This window comes from Cibotium barometz, chromosome 32 (genome assembly GCF_041138505.1).
Source record: "Cibotium barometz isolate CiBa-2024 chromosome 32, ASM4113850v1, whole genome shotgun sequence".
In the NCBI taxonomy this organism is placed as follows: Eukaryota; Viridiplantae; Streptophyta; class Polypodiopsida; order Cyatheales; family Cibotiaceae; genus Cibotium; species Cibotium barometz.
Genome location: NC_141077.1, coordinates 16,479,284 through 16,502,486, shown reverse-complemented (window position 1 = coordinate 16,502,486; position 23,203 = coordinate 16,479,284). Strand labels below are relative to the sequence as shown.

At 38.2% G+C, this 23,203-nt stretch overlaps 1 protein-coding gene across 3 annotated transcripts; it reads right to left on the bottom strand.

The window, feature by feature from the left end:
* Positions 1-13,662: 13,662 nt before the first annotated feature.
* LOC147619870 (RPM1-interacting protein 4-like) lies at positions 13,663-20,483 on the bottom strand. Of its 3 annotated transcripts, none has more exons than XM_086825718.1 (4): positions 19,958-20,483; positions 14,832-15,530; positions 14,514-14,699; positions 13,663-14,078 (listed from the first exon to the last, which is right to left on the bottom strand). In XM_086825718.1, exons 1-4 carry the CDS (start codon positions 19,961-19,963, stop codon positions 14,034-14,036), a joined length of 936 nt encoding a protein of 311 aa, XP_086681844.1. In that variant the 5' UTR covers positions 19,964-20,483; the 3' UTR covers positions 13,663-14,033. The 3 variants fall into 3 exon arrangements, with proteins under 3 accessions (XP_086681844.1, XP_086681845.1, XP_086681846.1); XM_086825719.1 differs by having other exon boundaries at positions 14,514-14,696; positions 19,958-20,096; XM_086825720.1 differs by lacking the exon at positions 13,663-14,078 and having other exon boundaries at positions 14,525-14,724; positions 19,958-20,096.
* Between the last annotated feature and the right edge of the window lie 2,720 nt (positions 20,484-23,203).

The following is a 23,203-nucleotide window of genomic DNA, read 5'->3' as shown; positions in this document are numbered from 1 at the left end:
ATAATCAACTTTTATGCATACCTCTATGCATGAAATCCAAATATGATAAAAGTCACACTTTTATAATAAAATAATCAACTTTTATGCATGCCTCTATGCATGAAATCCAAATATGATAAAAGTCACACTTTTATAATAAAATAATCAATTTTTATGCATACCTCTATGCATGAATTCTAATTATGATAAAAGTCACACTTTTATAATAAAATAATCAACTTTTATGCATACCTCTATGCATGAAATCCAAATATGATAAAAGTCACACTTTTATAATAAAATAATCAACTTTTATGCATACCTCTATGCATGAAATCCGAATATGATAAAAGTCACACTTTTATAATAAAATAATCAATTTTTATGCATACCTCTATGCATGAAATCCGAATATGATAAAAGTAACACTTTTATAATAAAATAATCAATTTTTATGCATACCTCTATGCATGAAATCCGAATATGATAAAAGTAACACTTTTATAATAAAATAATCAACTTTTATGCATACCTCTATGCATGAAATCCAAATATGATAAAAGAAACACTTTTATATTAAAATAATAATTCTTTTAGGCATACCTCTATGCATGAAATCCAAATATGATAAAAGTAACACTTTTACAATAAAATAATCATCAATTATGCATAACATAAAAATCAATTTCTCCATGATTACAATAAAACTCTTTCAATTAATCTAGGATGATAATTCCTAGAATATGGTAGGAAGTTTTCTTTTCATGCTTTGAATAAAATTATTTTATGTGTAATTTTTATAAAAATTTTGCCATAGCTCCGCTACTATGACTGATAAATCTCAATTTATTTTGAAGGATAAAGCTTATCATTAAGGAAATGATTAGAATGATCCCTAATTGGATCATTAACCCAATAATGGATAGAATCATCAATATTCATGAAATACATAAACTAAAAGCATAGAAAAAAGCCATTAATTTGGCCTCAAGCATAGATTAATCTTGGATTAAGGAAAAGCTTTATGAAAAGCTTCCTTTGGATTGAGAATGGGTCATGAGTATGACCATTTCTTGAGTGAGAGAGAGAAATTACATAAAAACCATTAGAATTAAGCATAAATGGAAATTTATGTAATTCTTTACTATCATTAATCAATTAACTTCAATAACATTCATCAAATTATGTAATTCTTCACTACAATTCATCAATTAACTTCAATAGCATTCAAAAACCATTCCAATTAAGCTTCTCAAGCTTGAGAGGGGTTGAGAAGAGAGAAGCATTGAGAAATTATATAAAAGATCAAAATTCACCATTTACCTTACAAATTGCTTGATTCTTTGTTCACGGTAGAGGCCCCCAACTAATCAATTGGTTAAGTATGTTGATGGAGCCACCAATGGGGATTGAAGAAAGTGGGAAGCTCCAATTTCTTCAATTTGGAGAGAATTTTAGAGAATAGTAGAAATTAGCATTATTTTAACATAACTCTAGTATAGTAAAATTCTTCTATTTTTTTCAAAGGACTCATGTTCTATTTATAGGGGAGGGAAGCTCTAACCAAAGCTAACTGAATTCTAGAATTTTCCAAATTCAGTTTGGTTGAATTTGGACTAGATTTGGACCTAGTTTGGTTACTTTTTGATTCGATTTGGTTCCATTTTGATTTGGTTTGATTCAAGAGAGAGGAGAGATAAAAATATCACATTATTTTTGAGTTTAAAACTCGTTCAAGCATGTGAAATATGCACCTCCTTTAATGGACTCCCCTTCCTTACATATGTGTCAAAATGGAATTATTATACCCAAAATATCTCATATTTTTAATATTGCTCATAGTTTTTTACTAATAAACCTTGTACATTTTCAACTCTTCATCTTATGTGAGCATATACTCATTTTTGGATACCCAAAATATCTCATATTTTTGATATTACTCATAGTTTCTTACTAATAAACCTTGTACATAGTCAACTCTTCATCTTATGTGAGCATTTACTCATTTTTGGGTATCTTCTTTTACAAATTGGATTTATCTCCTCCCTACACATGGATTGATCTTATTGGCCCAAAGGAACCTTAATTGGACCATAATCTAAAATTTCTGAAAATCTAGACCCTTAGGCTAAGGTCCTTTATACCCATTTCCAAATAATTCCAATTGCACATTGGAAAATTCTTTCTGAATTTCTGTTTCAGGGGAATTCATTTTAATAAGATGAGATATTTTTCTATCCAAAAATATTCAAAATCTGAATATTCTCTCTCTAGAATATTTTCTCTCTTTATGCCAAAACAGGCAGAGACAAGATCTCTTATATTTCTGAAGAGGGAATTGATTACAGGGAAATATGCTGGACATTTTGAGAGGCCGGGGAGGAATCTTACATGTTCAGCAAAGTATGGACCATGAACCTCAAGTATGTGTTGCATTCAAAAACACATGATCCACAATTAAACTTAAAATATTACATTCACATTTTAATTGTAAAAATAAAATGGCGACCACTGTGACCATATAGTGTGTAATGCAATTTGAACTCCATGCCTCTGTCATTGAGTTATAAAATTTTACAACTACCTCTTTAAATGCTTTGGCATCATTGGAAAGCAACTTACCATCTTCATCTCGTGGTGGTGGAGATAAGAATTTCCTAGTCTTCGCTCCTCCAAAACACGGTCTACATGGCAAATTTCCACTCTTTCTTGACTTTTTCTCATCCTTTTTTATTTCTACTTGGCCCCGGTGCAATCCAACATCAGATAAGACTTGTTCTACTGTCTTGCATGTTGCATCAGCATCTGAAAAGCAGGCCATATCTTGTAGGCAAAACAAATGTACTCAAACACCAACTTTTCTATTATCCTTACTATGCAATGTAAGATGCAAAAGCGGATCCTTGTTAAGGGTATTTCTAAAATAGGATCCCACTTAGGATCTAATGGCACCAACATTCGATTCCTTTCAACATACTGATCACATGTTGAAGCACCACATTGTCCTATCCTTGCAATCCATTGTTTCTTTCCATCCTTGCCTTTCTTTTTGGATTTCATACAATATAAGCAAGGAAACTCAGCTGATGCTGAATTTGAAACACTAAACATACATTTCAATGTTTTCAAATAGCGAGCAAGATGCCATTCTACCTCATATTCACCAAATCCATCGACATGCAAAACTTCACCACCATCGTACAATATATGGTATCTCTGTTAAGTTAAAAAATGGTCCTCCTTTGGTACCTCAAATATAGAAAGCCACCATATTTCATTCTTCGATTGCACATTGAAATATTTTGGATGTTTTGAATTGATGTTACGATCCAACGCCCTATTCATTAGTGTCAAGCTAACACGTTCAAGCTTTTGGCCCTTAAAGACTTCACTCTCATCAAGCTTCAAAACAAATTAAAGCTTACCGTTGCACTCTTTGATAGACATGTTGTAGAACTTCACCATTGCTTCTTGTAGCTTACATACATCCAATATAAAGTTATTGTCTACATGCAATTTGAAGGGCACTTCCTTCCAGACTTAAGTATTTGTGTCTATTCCAAATGTATTGGCTCACCAATTGTGTCGAAGACTTTTGCATTAAGATCTTTCTGTGCCTGCTTCATATGAAACGATTTAGGCATGGGCACCACCCATCTATTGTTAAGAATATCCTTAAACCCTACATCTAATTGATTATAAATTAGAGCATAGGATTCAGAGCCAATCCCTACCTTGTCATATATGCCTTGAGTATCTGTAGCTATGAAGCTATTGCTTACTTCCTTCAAGAGTTCTCTTGCAGCATCATCACCAATGGTTTTGAATTTGGGGTTTTCCAATGTAGACTTCACCATACCTTTGCTTTAGGACCTTTGCAATTGCATCATCAACCTCTTCACTTGGGTTGGAAAACATATTCTTTATGTTTGGACATTGTGCATAGACCCGCCGATTATATTGCCCACTCCCTTTGGTCAACTAATGAAGTGGTTTGAACAATCTCACATGCTTACGTGCTTCTTTGGTTTTTGTTGAGGGTCCAGTAACAACAGTCTTTGCAAGCATTGCTGCTGCCATCGTTTTGTTCTCTTTCTCCAAACCTTACATTTTGCAATGCAGTTCTTCATTGTCTACCTCAACAACATGCACCACATTTTCCATAACATGCATCACATCTTGTAGTCTCTGATTCTCTCTCTCCTTTTCACTTAGTGATTTTGTGAGCTCCTTGATCCTTGCATCCATGCCCATCATGGTGCACTGAACAGATGTGTAAACACTATGAGCTTGCATTTCTAGTCTCCTAGTGTATCCCAATAACCCTGCATTGCCTTCACACACATAGTTAATGAAAGATATAAGCCCACTAAATTGTGGAGGACTTTGGGTAATCGATCGGGTGGATAAATACACCCCTCAACCTAAAGATTGACATGTTTTTTCCCTGCATTTCTCTCTTGCTGCATTAGCTGTGGTTGCTTTTCACTTGTTGTCGTTCTCTTGTATAGTGGTGTATACTCGGGCCCCAATCGGAAGTGAATGTCTCTCTTCCTGTTCCGGGCTACATCCTAAAATTAGAATTTGGATAAAACATAGTTATCAACCAAAAATTAGATTTGGACAAAACATAGCTGTTAACAAAAAATTAGCTTTTATACATTTGTAAAACTAAAAAACTTAACAAATAACACAACTTTAACTAAAAATAACATTATTGAACAAAACGTTAACTAGATATAGCTTCAATATAACCTATAACTAAATCATAACTTTGAATCAAAATAACGCACATTTTTCAATCAAATAACATAGAAATAAGATCATGAAACTGTGGAATAGACTCTTATGTGTAAGAGTATTATGTATAGAATCTTTTGCATAAGACTCTTATGCATAAGACTATACAATAATATTATACATATAGCCTTTGCATAAGAATATGCATAAGACTAGAAAATGGTATTATGTATAGAGTCTATGCATAGACTGCATATGACTCTTATGCATAAGACTATGCAGAAGAGCCTTATACTCTATACATAAGAGGCTTATGCATAGACTCTTATACTCTTATGCATAAGACTATGCATAGAATGTATAGACTCTTTTGCATAGTATTATGCATAAGACTATGTGATGGCATTATACATAGCACTATGTGATAGTATTATATATAACACTATTGCATAGAGTCTTATGCATAAGATTATGTGATTCTTATGCAGACTATGCATATACTCTTATGCATAATACTATATGATAGTAATTTGTATAGTCTTATGCATAAGACTATGCAAAAGATTCTTATGCAAAAGACTATGCATAGACTCTTATACTCTATACATAAGGGGTTTATGCATAAGAATATGCGTAAGACTATGTATAGACTACACAGAATCTTATTGCATAAGACTAGGAGATAGTACTATGCATAGGCTAGGCTCTTATACTCTTATGCGTAAGACTATGCATAGACTACATAGACTCTTATCGCATAAGACTATTTGATAGTATTATGCATAGAGACTATGCATAGATTACATAGACTCTTATCGTGTGATAGTATTATGCATAATCTTATATATAGAGTCTTATATACAAACTATGTAATAAAGTCCATGCATAAGACTATGTAATAAAGTCCATGCATAAGACTATGTATAGAGTCTAAAGCCAATAGTATATAAAACAAATAAAGCAAATGCTCCTACAACACCTGGGGGTGTGTCATATGAAAATATGGCGTATTTAAGATTTACCCATAAGGGAGAGCTTGCTTGACTTCACTTTCACACATGACTAAATGACATTTATAATAATAAGAAGGTCAGAATAGGAAAGAAAACATCATTAAACACAACTATTAACTGCAAATTAGCTTTTATACATTTGTATAACTCAAAAAGTTAATAAATAACACAACTTAAATAAGAAATAACACACTAAAAAAATCACTAATAAACAATCCAAATAATACAGAAATAACATCATTAAAGTCAACTGTTATCTTCAATTTCACACATAACTAAATCACATTCAAAAAAATAAGATGGTCAAAATAGAAAAGAAAACATAATATCTCAAACAAAATTAAACCATAACAAAACAACATAACAAATGACAAGATGGACATACCTCCATTGCTCTCTTGTTCTTTGATTCTTTTGCAGAGATTAATGAACTGAAAGATGATTGAAGGGGAAGATGAATGTGGCTCCAACTAAATGGCACCAAATAATCAACATACCCTGCAATTTCTCTATTATAGAAGAGAAGAAATCCCATGATTGAGAAGATCTAAAGTCATTAATATGGTTTAGGAGGGAAAGAAAGCTTTTGAGCATAGCTACTAAGAAAACAAACACAGATTTGAATTTTCTCTATACAAAGGTGGGAAAGTGAAAAACCTAAAGCCATATCTCATCAAAGCATACTAAAATCTCCCTACATTGAAAACCCTATTCTAAAAATCTAGAAAAGTCTCTAAATGAAGAAAAAATTCATAAACCCCTGTATACTTAATGAAAAATGATGAAACTTAAGAGCCACACTCTTAGAGCATAGATGTAGGTGTGGGTAAAAAGAAATTTGAAAATGTGATGTCTACATCAAGTTATTCCGTTTTTTAACTTCTCCCATTTTGAAAAACGTAAATGCAATCTATTTTGAAGGATATAGAAGTTGAAAAGTCATGTGGGTATTTAAGAGTGTCACATCTTAGATGCTTCACATTTTTAAATCAAATAGAGTATTATTATTTCAGATTTGAGAATTTTGAGGATCCTAACTTTGGACATGGGACAATAATACAATAAAATAATAGGTGAATCTCTTATAAAAAAAATATAAAGAGATCTCCTTGATTCTAAAAGAGGAGAGAGAATGGTAATATTATAACATTTTTCACCACTTTTCCTTGATTCATGGAAGAGAGAGAAAGCCCTTAAGGGGCAAAATGGAGAGTCCATATTTCTCGTAATGAGAGTGTTGGCCCCAAAGTATGATAGTTTGGTGACCTCACTAAACACGCATGTGTTTAACCAGCCTCCTCTGATGGAAAATGCTACTTGCCCCACTAAATCTTATCTGCAAATGTAAAGAAAGGTAAGAGGAAGGGATCTAGTAACCCTAATGCTTTTGAAAAGAAGAAGAAATCTAAGGTAAAGTGTTTCTACTATGACAAGCTTGGTCACGTGTTCAAAGCATGTAGACTAAAGGAAGCAGATGAGAAGAATGACACTTTGAAGGGGCTTAGAAGAAGGAATCCAGAAATAGTGTTGAAGCAGAATTAGAAATTTTTGTGGCAACATAAGAAATCTATACAAAATCAAAATATTCCTCAGCATCCAATGGTTCATGGATCATTAATAGTGGAGCATTCCAACATATGACTAGTCAAAAGGGCTAGTATACCTCCCTTAAGCCTATGGGGGGGAGTCCATCATGGTAGCAATCGCGAATGACACCAGCCAAGTTCCATTTCTTTTATTTCAAGCAATGACGATACTAAGAAGTTGTCCGATTTCTTTTATGTTCCAGACTTCAAGAGGAATTTGATGTCTGTTTACAACCATAGTTAATCATGACTTGAAGATATGACACCAAATTTCCAGCCATGGGTCCAGGTAGCATTTCTTTTATTTCTAGCAATGGAGATACTAAGAAGTTGTCCGATTTCTTTTATGTTCTAGACATCAAGAGGAATTTGATGTCTGTCTGCAACCATAGTTAATCGTGACTTGAAGGTTCTCCTTTGATAAGGCTGGTGGAGTCATCATAGATGCCAATGGCGATGTTGTTGGGAAAGGAATCCGATGTAACAACTTGTATGAGCTATGTTAAGATATTGAGCTCAACTATAATGAAAATTGATGACCCACTTGGGTGATAGCTTCCACACTTATGTCACTAGCACGGTTGGTGCAATTATGGTTGATATGCCGCCAGTGGATGATAGGCTGTGTGACAGCCACTTTGGAGTACTAGAGTTATGGCATAGTTATAACGCCAGCTCATATAATCAGGTTCACACTATAGAACAACCAATTTGTATGTTGTTGTAAGAGAGTACTTCCTTTTATGTATGTACTCTTATCTTTTAGTTATATGGTTATAAAGAAGAGAAGAAGATAGAAGAAAATTCAGCCATCCATCTCTCTCTTGTGTCTTGCACTCTCTTGTGTGTGTGTTTGCTTGCAACACAAACTCTCTTGTGTCTTGCACTCTCTTGTGTGTGTGTTTGCTTGCAAGGAACACAAACTCTCTCTCTCCCCCACATTCTCTTTATGGCATCAGAGGTCTAGTTTGTGTGAGAGCTAAGGAGGTAAGCAAGAGGCAAGAACAAGCAAGCAAGGAAGCGGTACACGGGTAAGAGCATCATCATCTCTATCCCTTCTTGGTTTAGGTACAACACCCCTCGGTAGCTTCGCGAGCTACACATCTCTAATTGAGGAGTTGTGTTCGCATGCTTGGAGGTGCTTGTGTGATACATAGTACATTGTATTGAAGTTTTGCGGCCATAATCGCGTATTGGGTGCGTCTCCGGCCTTCATTCTATCACTAACAAGGTATTTTCGATAGTTTCCAGAAGTTTCGGTTGAGAACTGTCTCTGGTCAAAATTTGGTTATTGTAGTGCAGCAGTGCATTTTGGGAGTGCAGATAGTGTTTGCACATGTATTGTTGACATTGGGTGATGTACGTGTACTCTGGTCAAATCTGGTGACCTACTACAGGTTGTGTTGAAGTACCACTGCAGTACTCACAAAAGATACTGCTGTGTTACAGGTTGCATACAGAAATTGTTTGTTGTGGTTTTTTTATTGTTGTAGGAAAACATGTCTGGTGATGAAATCAATCAAATTAGCAGTGATAAGCTAAACAAGAACAACTTCCATTCTTGGAAGTTCAGAATGACCAATTTCCTTATGGTGGGTAAAGGATTTTGGGACTATGTCGAAGGAGAGAACGAGGAGCCTCCTGAGCTGTCTGAAGATAATGCCACTCCAACAGACATAAAGTCATTCAAGGATTGGAACCAGGGTGCAAGGAAAGTCTTGTATTGGCTTTCAATTATTGTCATAGACACGATGATAAGACACATATAGGATGCCAACACTCCAGCAGTTGCATGGCAAAACCTGGTGTAGATGTTCCAAACCAACACAAAGGCAAGAAAATTGTAGCTAAAACAAGAGTTGTATACTATGGAAAAGAAAAGCATGTCTATTAATGAGTATGCTTTAAAGATCAAGGGCATTGTTGAATCCCAACTTCATGGGTACTTGTTCGAGGACATTATATGTGAGATTGGGAACCCAAATCACTCCATCAACAGCCTATCATCCTCAAAGGGATGGGAAAACAGAGTGCACAAACAAATGGCTTGAAGTGTATTTGAGACATTATTGTCATGATATGCAAACATCTTGGGATGAGTGGCTTTATCTTGCTGAATTTTGTCACAATTTAAGCAAGCACTTGAGTATAGGCATGTCACCTTTTGAGGCTCTCTATGGGTATCAAGTACATATGCCATCTATTTCCTTTCATGAGAAAAAATTTGTTAATCCTTCGGCCAAGGAAGAGTTGGAAAGGATGAGACAACTTCTTCAACTTTGCAAAGACAATATGAAGAAGGCTCAAGATGTCATGATGGTAAGTGTGGATAAGCATAGACAAAAGATGGAGTTTGAAGAAAGTGACTATGTGCTATTGAAGCTTCCTAAGAGCTGTCATAACATCCTCAAGGGATATTCTAATCCAAAATTGGCTCATAGATATCATATGGCCCATACATGGTAGTCAAGAAGGTGGGTGACTTGGCTTACACGCTTGATTTGCCTTCTTCTACAAGAATTTACGATGTGTTTAATGTGTCCAATCTTAAGAGATTTGTGGGCACTCTTCCACAAGAAATTTAAGAGCTACAGCCCATGGATGAAGAAGGGGAGATTATATATGAGCTGGAAAGGATTGTGGACAAGAGGATAAGGGAGTTGAGGAATAGGAACATTGAAGAATTCCTTGTCAGTTGGAAGCAATTGCCCATGGATGAGGCTACTTGGCAATCTTTGGAGTATGTGCAACAACATGGCCTACTTGAGGAAGATGTTGCTTGACTAAGTGTGCATGGAGAAAATGGGCAATACTTTGGATTCCTTACATGTAATTTCTGGACAGTTTTGGTTAAGTCCATTGTTGGGGTCGATGCTCTACCCTAACAAGCTTCATTAGCTATCACAATGAAAGGATATGATGTGGGACATTATTGGCTAAGTGTATGCATCATTTGCAGCCTATCCATGGAGTTTTCATGAAGAATCTTTCAAGGGCTATGGACTTCCTTACATTTGGAGAGCATATTTGGGCCTTCACCACTTCCCATTGAGTTAGTTCATTTGAGGCTATGATGACTTGTAGATATTTTATATAATTGTGAGGACAAAATCTTTAGGAAGGGATGGTTTGTAATGTGGCAAGATTAAGGTCCAAAAGTATGTAAATAATGGGCCGCCATGAGAAAGGCTACTATAAATAGGGCCTTGGATTCATTGTAGGAACCTTTTAGTGATTTCATATCTTGGACATTACATTAAACCTTGGCTCCTTCCTTGGAGATGGCTTTTCATGGTCTGAGTCTTATGGCAAGCTTGATAGCGATCCTCATGGTGAGAGGTTAAATCACTTAGGCCTATGCACATACCTTCCTTTGCTATATGTGTATATGGATTTACTCTACTTTCTTGATAATTCCATGAATTTCTCATATTTCTTGAATCTTGGTCTTGATCCATTTCAGTAACCCATAGATAGAATGCCAAGCTCCTCATCAAGGCTCCACTCAGAGCCGCTAGAGTCACCATCCATATTTGAGTTACCTGGTACAAAAAGGTTGATCTACCTTTTCTTTCCCTTTACGTGATACATGTGTACCTACATCTGTTCTCAACTTACCTGGCCATGACATTGGATCCATTTCTAGAGAACTCTCTGGGTCCACTAAGCAACTGTGATTACTGCTCTATATATGTGGTGCATCATCATCACTTCTTACATCTGGATCTTCTTTTGCCTTCACTATTAGTGCATACCAGCTACTATCTCATCAAAGACAACATCTCTTGTTACTCGCATCTCACGAGAGGAGTGGTAGGATTAAACATCTATAACCAATAAAGATGCATTTCTCTATCTTTGGATTCAACTTTGTTCTTACGTCATCAGAAACATGAAACATCTATACTAGATTTTACCACGCAAGTACTGGAGTAGTGTATATGTCCTATCATCGTATCTATGACACTGATTAAAACTTTCCTTGCACCTTGATTGCAATCCTTGAATGCCTTTATACATGCTGAAGTGGCATTCTCTTCAGATAACTCTCGAGGCTCCTCATTGTCCTTCAATATAGTCCCAAAATTCTTTAATCATCAGAAAATTGGTAATTCTGAACTTCCAAGCATAGAAGTTATTCTTGTCCAACTTCTCACTAACATTCTGACTGAGTTTGTCAAGCATATTAACCTGAACAATTAGTAGTCTGTAAATATACAATTTCTGTATGTATGTTGTAACACATCAAAATGTTCTTTGATGACTGCCCCAGCGGTACTTCAGCACAACCTATATGTCACCAGATCTGACTAGAGTACATATACATACACCCAATATCAACAATACATATGTAAACATTATCTGTACTCCCAGAATGCACTGCTACACTGCAATAACCAAATTTCAACTAGAAACTGTTCTCTCTACGAGAACTTCCCGAAACTGTCAAAAATACCTTATAAACAAAACAGAGACTGAAACTCAAATCTGAAACGTGATTCTGGTTGCAAAATTTTAGTATGTTATATTACATACCACACAGGCACCTCCAAGCTTGCAAAGACAACTCTTCAATTGAAAACGTGTAACTCTCGAAACTACTGTGGAAGTGTTGTACCTAAACCAAGAAGGGAAAAAGATGATGATGCTCTTACTTGTGTATTGCTTCCTTGCTTGCTCTTTCTTGTCTCCTTAACTCTCACACAGACTGGAACTGTGATACCATAAAGAGAATGCAAGGGAGGGAGAGAGAGCTTGCGTTCCTTGTAAGTAGACACACACACACAAGAGAGTGCAAGACATAAGAGAGAAATAGATGACTATATTTTATTCTATCTTCTTCTCTTCTCTACAACCATACAACTAAAAGATAAGAGTACATACATAAAAAGAAAGTAATCTCCTAAAATAACATACAAATGGTCAGTCCATAGTGTGAGCAGCTATCAAAAAATCCCCTTAACGATCTTAATCTCAATGTTATTTCAAACATTATTATCTTAAATAAGTCACATGTGACTATGGTTTTCACGTGCAAAATCTTTACGAACAAGGAGATAAGAGACATAACATAAGCTTTTCTAACTTTAATAAGACAATCCCTATAATCATTGCATGATTTGAGAGAGTTTTTCATGACATGATTATCTCAACTATCATGAAAAGCCAGTTTTTGGTTCTTGATTTTATTTGGGAGTTCCAAAACTTGGTATTTCTTTCTCAAAAGGTGTCATTTGATGTTTATTAGCTACTAGGGTAAGCAATGGTAATCACAACAAGATTAAAACTATAATATTATTATGATTTTCATCCAAAAATGTATTTTTTTCCCCAAGTTACCCAAGTACTAACAATTCAAATCACACCACCAAAAACAATAAAAAATGACAACCAAAAACAATAAAAAACGACGACTAAAATAAGCATAACTTGTACTATATCATGAAGCTAACCTACATCATCAAAGTTGATGTTCATAAAGCCTTTCACTAAATTTTTTGCTTATACTTTCATCATACCACCACTTGCACTTTTTTCATGGACTATTCTGTCAACTAACAATTTATATAGCATATCAGAATAATCATACCACCACTTGCACTTTTCTCATGGACTATTCTGTCAACTAACAATTTATATAGCATATCAGAATAATCACAACAGTGCCACAGAGAACATAATTAAGAGCACCAATTGCAACATTTTTATTGCATATTCAACGGCATTTTTCTCATGTAACTCTTCTATATTTAAATTGTGCACATGTTCTGGTTCCAATCATATCTACAAGCTTGACATTTGCCTTATAGCAGTCAATGGCTTTCCTCCTTGTTCACATGGACAGTCACCTAAGGAATGCCTAGGCACCCAACAGAACATACAGCACGACCAGTACTGTGATGCGCCCCCAAAATTTTTACTTTGATAAGAATGAGAACAAAGTTTAAATTCAAATCTTAGGGCACCAGATATTATATTAGGTGCCAAGGTTCGAATCCTAGACCTACATGTAGTTACCACTCAGTCTAGAGCCCGCTGGCTGGCAAATGTTTCTACTAGCTTGGCATTCCTTGCAAGCATCCAGAGTCAGCTTGGGTTGTCAAGTAATTTGACCACCTGTGGGAGAGGGAGGAGACCTCATAGCCAGCATTCGTGCACAATTTCTGTCAATTGTGTTAAGACACATCAGCAACATTACAGTGACACACAACAGTTTTTCCATGACTTTGTTTATTGATGGAGATGCGTTTTGTACTGGCAGGGTGTTCTGTTAACCACCCTTGTAACATAGCAGTAGCCAAGCTATGAACTCGTGATTGTTAGAGAGAGAGAGCCATAGGCAGTTGGGACACAACAATCTGTATTATAGGAGGCCCACAAACCTGCAGTCACACTTTTGATATTTGTTACAAGTCTATCATCATATAATAGTGTACAAAGGCTTGAAAACATAGGAATCATATTGTTTACATTTGATGAAAAAAGTTTTCTTTAGCTGAATTTGACCCTGCAAAAGCTACCCACCTACACACTGACTTCAATGTCCTAAGAATGGTGTTTGCAACACCTTGACCTCCAAAAAAATGTCAATCCTCCTCTGAGACCCAACAATCTCACCAAGGAAATGAAGTGACCTGACAATTTCACCACCAACGAAATGTAGTGCAATTGCTGCCTACACCAACAAAATAACAAATGCATCCTATCTTACAGATCATGATACAGAAGAATGGCTGCAGCAAAACAAAGTCCATATTCCCTGCAGTAATGCAGACCTGTTAGTACAACCATGCTGGCTCTCTCTCTTCTGCACAGACTCAGAAAATCACAACTCATGAATTACATGACACCAAAGGCAATGTATTTAAAACTGGCACCACAGTAGTAGCAGGGAAAATCACGCGCATGCGCACACACACACACACACACACACAACACGCACATGCACACTTTATTTAATGTGATATTAAGAATAATGAGGACACAATGGAGAGCCCACAGACGCGTGCGCGCGCTCAAACGCGCGCGCGCGCGCGCACACACACACACACACACATTTTCGTCAATGTGATATCAAGGACGCACACACACACACATTTTCTTCAATGTGATATCAAGGATTCTGAGGATACAGCGGCAAATACTGAAAAATCTATGAAGACAATAAAGCAGCTTTCTGAAATAGAATTCTTACACTCCGTCTTTCTTGTGTGAAATTTGGCTTGTACAGATCTTCATCAACTGCAGAAGGAGCCCTATCTTGGACGGCAGTCGAAGTCTTTCTCTCATTGCGAGCCTTATCGAATATGACTGTAAATTCTACTCCAGCCGGGTCAGTAGCATCCCAATCACCAAATTTTGGCAAAACTCTGTTTGGCTGCTGGCATGCACAAAATAACCCATGGCTGCATAACTCGTAAGCAGAATAAAAAACAAGGAAAACAAACAGTCGTGTTGGGCCAAAAAGAAGTCAGAACTCCATGCAAACAATCTCAATAGAGATAAGCCTCACCATTTCAGCACTTAAACTGTTTCCTTGTAATGGCCACTGCTGTAGATGGGCTGCAGGCATGTCATGTGCAGAGTGTGAACCAACAGAAACATTAGAGATCACTCTCTCTCTTCTAGGCGATGAAGTGGATCCTGACTTTCTGCTCAATCTAGTTTGATACCCCTGATGACTAGCAACACTTGGACCACCACCGCCCACAGTAGGTTGATTGAAACGGCTGTCCTTCACATAAAGTTCTCTTAGATCCCTGCTGCCAAGAAACTGTCTACTTTGCCATGATGCGTTCGAAGATGTTGACAAGCGTGACACAACAGGAGACTCGCTACCAGCTGCATGCTGCGACTCCGCAAATATGTGATCCGCAATCTGTTCCAAAGAGGACCTTCTGCTAGAAGATGATTGCAAATCGGAGGCTTTCCCCCTAACACCTCCCTCCTCCATGACAGATCTATTGGCACGATGAATCTCAGCCATTGTGGAACTCACATTAATGTACTTGTTGCTCTCAGGCTGAGGGTAAACCATGGAGGTGGTGCCTTCCAAACGAAGCCTGCTGGGTGTTTGAGAAGGTTTATTGAACTCTTCTGAATTTGCTGATTTTCCATCTTTTGTTGCTCTTACTTTCTCAAAGACTGTAGTGTAAGGAACATCAGTACCCATATCCCAGTTCCCAAAACTCGGGACAAGAGTTCTAGCTTCCTGCGAGGAAATACAATCAGATCTCTCTCTCTCTCTCTCTCTCTCTCTCTCTCTCTCTCTCCATACATACATACATACATAATTGAGTTTCTATGGCTATGCATGCATCTGCATGGTGGCTTAATCAAGCCTGCATCCACAAATGCAAAATACTGGTACACAAACTATTGGCCTCCCAAAAACAAAATTTGATAGAAAAAAAGGATTGCCCAAGGTTTTAGGAGGACCTAAATGGTCTCAAACCCAAGAGCTCATGTCAGTATAATTTACAAAATGAACATTCTCTACTGAATTTATATAGGGAAACGCTAGTGAGGCCCAGTACTGCCATATGCCCTCACCTTTAAGTGGCCTCATGGAGTTAGAGAAATCCTCCTCCCTGCCGTGGTCGTACAGAAACTCGTGTCAAATGACTTGTTCCGTTCCGTACCGTTCCATACATGCATGCATCATCATACATAAAAACATACATACTACATACATACACACGTGTATGTGCATGCTGTATGATGCATGCATGCATATATGGGTGTATGTGTGCACTGTATACATACATACATATGTGTGTGTGCATGTATATATGTACATTATTACAGGCATACAGTACCTCTCCTTCACTTTAGAAACCCGTACTATTCTAAAGGTTCTGACAACCCTTCTCCCTGCAAACCAAGCAAGAGCTCCCCATGTGCATTGTCAAAACCACTTAAATCATGGGTTACCATGTCACATCCTCTCGCATCCTCGATGGCTGAAAAAAAAACTTGTATGGGTGTGGTGGCAACCCTGTCCGGACTCCATATTGAGACGCACACATTTGACACGCACACATTTGACAGTACTCTAGTGTAGCACCGAAACACCTTTGCGCTTTGGAAACTAATGGCCTTTGTATCTACTGTGTAGCAGGAAATACCTTTGTGCTATGTTCACTAAATGGCCTTTGTGTCTCCACTCCAATTTCATGTACATTGTCATACCTGATCAACCTTACACTCGAGCGCCAAGGGACATTCACCAACTCCACCTTTGGGGTAGATAAAAGGCAACTGAACTGTCACAAAACTTAAACGCACAATAAACGCATATGGCAAAACAGGCAGGCTGCTTAGCTGGCGAGCTAGGAGACTCTGCCAGTTGTGGGGTCGTCTAACCAGCCATTTAGGACGAAACTTGACATGTCCTCCATACAAAACAGTCATGTGTTTAAAAAAAAAACCTATCCTTTCCATTCCACAAAATGTGGGTGCATTCCAGAACTGGCTGAAATTTGAGAACGGTAAAAGGTCTGCAGGTTCGCACAGAAAGCTGATTTCTGGTGCTCCCTGCAAACCTGCATTCCCTTTACCATTCTATAATCCATCTTTGCACATCAGAGCCTCTCTCTTCCACCTTTATATGACAGAAACTACTGCTTCAGGGAAAAGCAAAATTCTCAATGACAAAAGAGATTGAATTTGTCAGCAAATTTATTCGATCATTAATATGGTAGAAAGGTATGAAAGAGATGTATTTATACTTTGAAGTTCTCTTCTTTCTGGTTTATAGCTCGATGTTTGTGATCTCTATGATACTTTCTTTTAAAAATTATATTGTGGGAAGAGGCTGATGATTTAATAGGAATTGTTATGGTTTTGATGTCTTAGTCAGTAAGCCTACTTATATGAAAGTTTCTTGAATTTGATGAGTCTGACTATACATTTTGTGTGCACCACTATACACACATATACTTTCTCACAATGTATGTTGGCACTCATTTTGCAGATTAAATTGGCAGTATAGTCCCCCCACTAAACACTTTCATTGTCATTGAAACCGATCCCGTCAAGTGGGAGTAGACTCCGTTGGACACCCCCACGCGTAATAGCAGAACTTAAATATCACAATATGAATGGACAACTCAATAACAACTGAAAAACTGAAATGAAATAAAGATCAATGGACACTATCACTGGGGCCGGAACGGGCCGACCCCCCCCTTCCTCAATATATATAATATATTATTGGGAGTATTTAAGGGGTACAATGTTCCATGGGTTCAATGAACCAGATGATGTCCATGTACAACTGAAATGAATACAGCTAACAATAGTCTTGAAGTAGACGTACTGGTGTTCCAGGACCACACACAAGCAGGCGCTCCCGTACTAACGCCTGGCTCTCCCGATCTCGGCACCCACAGACCGTGGTTCTCCAAAAGCTTGGACTACCCGGCACCGAACGGGTGTTAGCAACAGTGAATATCCCTCGAAAGATTTACACCAAAGACCTTCGTTTGAATCTCAATCAATGTACCTTGTGAAACAATGAATATGGCCTCTAATAGAGCTGGGCACCCACGCATGAGAGGAGATGGCCCAATTGCTGCTGTTGCAAGCCACCCGCAAGAGAGAGAGAGAGAACCAGCTGCAGTTGCTTGCGTGGTAGAGAGGGATGCCTGTAGCTGCCCGCTTGTGGGAGAGGAAGACGCCTGTGTGCAGCTGGCTTGTGGGCAAGAGAAGGAGGCGCCTGGGTGCAGCCTGCTTGTGGGCAAGAGGAGGAGGTCGCTTGTAGTTGCCCACTTGTGTGCAAGAGAGAAGGTTGCCTGCAGCTGCCCGATAGCATGAAATGCAAGCGAGTCACCTATAGCTGCCCGCTTGTGGGAAAGAAGGCGTCGCCTGTGAGTAGCCTGCTTGTGTGCAAGCAAGAGAGAGGCGCCAAGCGATGGTGGGGGCACCCCTCGAACAGCTGGCCGGCCCACCCTTTGCATGGGGGCGGCCAATTCCAAGGTTCCCAAGGGGGGGTAGGTAGGTGGCCATGCACCCACCCCCACACACACGATTAAGGGAGGGCTTCCCTCCCCACCATGGCCCATGTGTGGGTGCCCACCCTACAAAGGGCACCATAAAATATTGAGAAGGCCGCCCACTCATTAATGAGTGTGAACCTGCAACCTTATAAAAAACAAAAGTTAGAAATAATGCTATAAAATAAACAAATGCAATACACTTACCACCTGTTCACACGCAACAAAACTCATCGGGAGAAAACTCATCAGAAGACAGAGCAAACTTCACAACTCACTGGCAGGCGTCCCTGCTCAGTAAGTGGCACGTCAGGCAGGCAAACACAAGAATACAAGTCACGCGAAAACAGTTCCAGGCATGCAAACATGAATGCATGAGCAAACAATATCATGGACATATCTCCCGTTCATGGAACAAGTACTAAACATTCCTGTCGGGCACAGTGATGGCACGACAGAAAGTATAAATCCCGGTCTTTCTATGGAGTGACAGTCCCATAGGTAAGACACAGACCCAGGCACGAGCCTCCCTATGGAGTGACAGTCCCATAGGCAAGACACGGCACAAATACTGGCTCTTCCATGGCGTGACAATCCCATGGATAGAACACAGTCCAGGTCATACACGGGTGACACCAGTCAGGCTCCCGTCCATACGACACCATCCTGCTAACACACGGGTGACACTAGTCTCATGTTATGCAAAATACTGGCCCCTTCACATGAGATACCGGCCTGGCTTCAAGTGAACAAGACACACATCTGGAGATGGACCAAATGGTCGGCCAATTGGTTACAGTCATCCCCCATGTGGGACCCAAGTTAGAATGTATGTGTGTGTATGTGTGTGTGTGTTTGGATGCATCTGGCATGGACTCTCATAGGATGAAGAGGAGAGTAGAGGTTCTACTCTTCGTGCGTGAGGGTATATATAGGGTCTAGGGGTACAAGCGACCTTATGTAGACTGTAGCTCAACAGTGACTACTTAATACCCTCTCCCCTTCACTTACTCATCCATCTTTCCTTGAGATCCTTTTGTAGTAGCAACTTAAGCGCCCATCCGAAGGCCGAAGGTGGTACAATTACGGCTAAGCTCCTAACCTGCAGGGATTTGATCTCAGGACCCGGTCACAAATCCACACCCAGTGGCCTGCCTCATCTGTCTTGCCAAAGCAGTAGTGAGCAATTGTACTTTACTACCCGGCATGAGACCTATTCTGGTTATGCGCATATAATATATTATAAGGTTCTTAATTGCATACAATAAATGCTAGCATAAGCTAATTGATTTAGATTAACCTAGAGCCAATTCAGATTTGGATCCTTCTCAAAACGATGGGAGAAGGAAAAAAACAAGCTCAAAATTTTCAAGCTTTTGTTATGTTCTAGTGAAAGTAAAAAGAAACTGCTTGTGCAAAAGTATGCTTTTCTCTTAAATCCATGGCTAAGAAAACTCATAAAAATAGTTGGCTCAAGGTGGATGATGTAGTAGAGCTTCTTGGCTCCACCGATTTTCTACGGACATAAAATGCTAACTTGATTCCTAGCCTTACTATACTAAGCAAAAACCATAGCTCCGTGAGAGCAACAAGCAGAAATTTCTTGAAAGTATGGAAGATGATAAACAGTGTGCAGACATACCGGCATGCTGTTCGAAGCTTACGAAATCGGAGAGCAAAAGGTTACGCGAAGAGTGGGGCGACGGCGGAGAAGCACTGTTGTGGCAGCGGCAAAAGAAGCTTGCGAGATTGGAGAACAACGGATTAGGGGAGGTGTTGGCTATGGCGGGTAAGTGCGTACTTATCACTTTGATCTCAATTAAGTAAATTGCCAGGTCAGTCCTTTCGAGTCAGCCTTCCACCGCCTTTTAGTCAGCCTTCCACCTCAATCCCATGCAAAAGGAACATGCCGTAGAGCTAATCTTCTGCCTTCTTGCCCCTACTATAAAACTCTTGTTTAAACAGTTCCATCCCATCCTTTATCCCACATTTCCGTCCATGCACATTCCCATGTCATGAATGCATCTACAGGGTCCTTTTACAAACTCCCACCCAATTCATGAGTACAGAGCCTTTTCTTTTTCTTCCCTCTCGCTAGGCATCAGTGATTCAGTAAATCTCTCCCGCGGCATCAGTGATTCAATAAATCTCTCTCACGGGAGAGATTTAATGAATCACTGATGCCTACATGGTGTGATCGAACCCAGTACCTCCTCCTTCTGATGTGTGAGCTTTTTAAAGAGTACATAGCTTTCTAGCCTTGTCCTTTGGGTAGAGAGAGAGAGAGAGAGAGAGAGAGAGAGAGAGAGAGAGGTAAAACCCTAGAGGAGAAGAGGTGAAAACCATTGAACACAACCATGAGAGAGAACCTAAAGGAGGGAGAGGGTCCCATTTTCAGTTGGCCACTAAATCCATAGCAAGTTGTTAGCAAAAATAAATACCACCTATATATAGGTATTATGTTAATAAGGAAGAAAATAGGGAAGTGCTCCAAAAGAGACCCAACACATAGCCCACCAAAGTGCCATGCCAAATGAGGCAATCTTATTAAGTGAGCACCTAAATGATTGGTAGCACAATTATAGGGCATAGCCATCTCACAATTAGTTGTGATCATGCACAAATGAGGCAATCTTATTAAGTGAGCACCTAAATGATTGGTAGCACAATTATAGGGCATAGCCATCTCACAATTAGTTGTGATCATGCACACACAATAAATGGGTAAAACTATTCAACACAGCGCTTAGGCTCGTTACACATAAGGTTGCACATGTCGAGGCCATCATGGTCACTTATTATGGATGGATAAGCAATCTTGCACATCCCAAATGATGGGCTTCAATCAACTTACTAGCCCAATTGACTCCACCATTAAGGTACGTGCAATGGCTTATGCACGAATATATAATGAAGTCTACAATGGGTGGAGAGAATCCAACAATACAAAGTGAAAGTGGGAAGCAAGATAGGGGATTTACGTACGTCCCTATTTGCCATGGGGGTGTGTTTATAATGCTTAAGGGAATCAGTGGGGTGTGTTTACAATGCTTAAGGGAATCAGTGGGGGACATATGCTAAATATATGTCTACCTCATGTCTACAAATATTTACAAACAAACTTTTTCTTTTATTTAAGCTCCATAAAGGACATTAAGTAGTATAAGTAGCACATCCTAATCATCAATGCTCCCATTGATACCATAAAAGAGTTGTGATTTGGATATGCATGCTATGCATGGCCGTTCACTTTCTCTTTTGTATATTTTATTCTTAGTTTCAACCTTTCATCTTGCTTTCCATCACAATATATTGTGTGGCATAAGTGTACAACCCTCTTTCGTGTTTATCCGTAGTATGTTTAAAAGTGGACATGGTTCAAGAAAGCAAAAGAGGGCTTAAGATATTCCTACATTTAACCACAACCGAAAGTGGTCATGATTAAAGGTTGTTCTTGGCATGCACAATTCTCATAAGCTTTATAGCATTTCATGACCCCTTCAGAATCTTCTTGAACATTATTTCTTTTTTAAATGTAGATGTGCAATGTAAAAAGCATTATGCTCTTTTGCATGTGGATGTGCACTAAAGAAAAAACATACGTTGTCAAGTGGTTATAGAAATTTAAGAAATGCACATTAGTCCAATTTAAATTTATTATATGATTTTAAGATTGTGACATTTGCTCTACCACCTTTTGACTCAAATGAGTAAAGAATAACTGTTTCCTTTCTGTGGGATAAAAAATACTTTCTTATTCATAATTGTATGCATCTAAACTACTACAATGCAAACATTGAGATGCCACATGGTGTTACGTGGTTTTTCATATTTTACATTGGTATCAAACTAAAGCTTTAAAAGGGTCTAGAAAGAGAAAATTAGATAAATGCTATTCCGATTAAAAAATGTAGTAAGTTCCATATCATTGGTTGAGTGTAATTAGAGATAATGTTCATTGATGAATGAACATAAACTAGGTTTTCTTAGCTTGATAAAAAATGTAGTAAGTTCCATATCATTGGTTGAGTGTAATTAGAGATAATGTTCATTGATGAATGAGTACTGGAACATAAACTAGGTTTTCTTAGCTTGCACATCTATAACACATGTGAATGGCATAGGGTTGATTGGTAGTGTAAATCCACTTATACATTGAGACTATTATCACAAAGTATTCACTCAAAAAAATAGGTTAGCAACTATTTGATGATGTCATCATTTATCATTGAGCATCACTCACAATATGGCAAATGATTGTCCAATTCCACATGTCTCTCTTTTCATGTCTTTCCAACATGGCCTGAGTTACCTTTTTTCTCCTTTTCCACTTTAAAGTCCAATTTCTTAATTGCTAAATTTTTTTTTGCTTGTAATTATAAGAGCAAATTTTATTACACACTCATTTATTGCATCTCTCTCTCTCTCTCTCTCTCTCTCTCTCTCTCTCTGTGCATGTGCATGTACGCACATGCAAGCATGAATTATAAGAGCAAATTTTATCACACACTCATTTATTGCATCTCTCTCTCTCTCTCTCTCTCTCTCTCTCTCTCTCTCTCTCTCTCTCTCTCTGCATGTGCATGTGCATGTACGCACATGCAAGCATGCGTGTGTGTGAAGATAGACTTGATAACACACAAATTAACATTACAATTCACATAAATTTTTTTTGCTTGTAATTTATAAGAGCAAATTTTATTACACACTCATTTATTACATCTCTCTCTCTCTCTCTCTCTCTCTCTCTCTCTCTCTCTCTCTCTCTCTCTCTATGTGTGCATGTGCATGTACGCACATGCAAGCATGCGTGTGTGTGAAGATAGACTTGATAACACACAAATTAACATTACAATTCACATAAATTTTTTTGCTTGTAATTTATAAG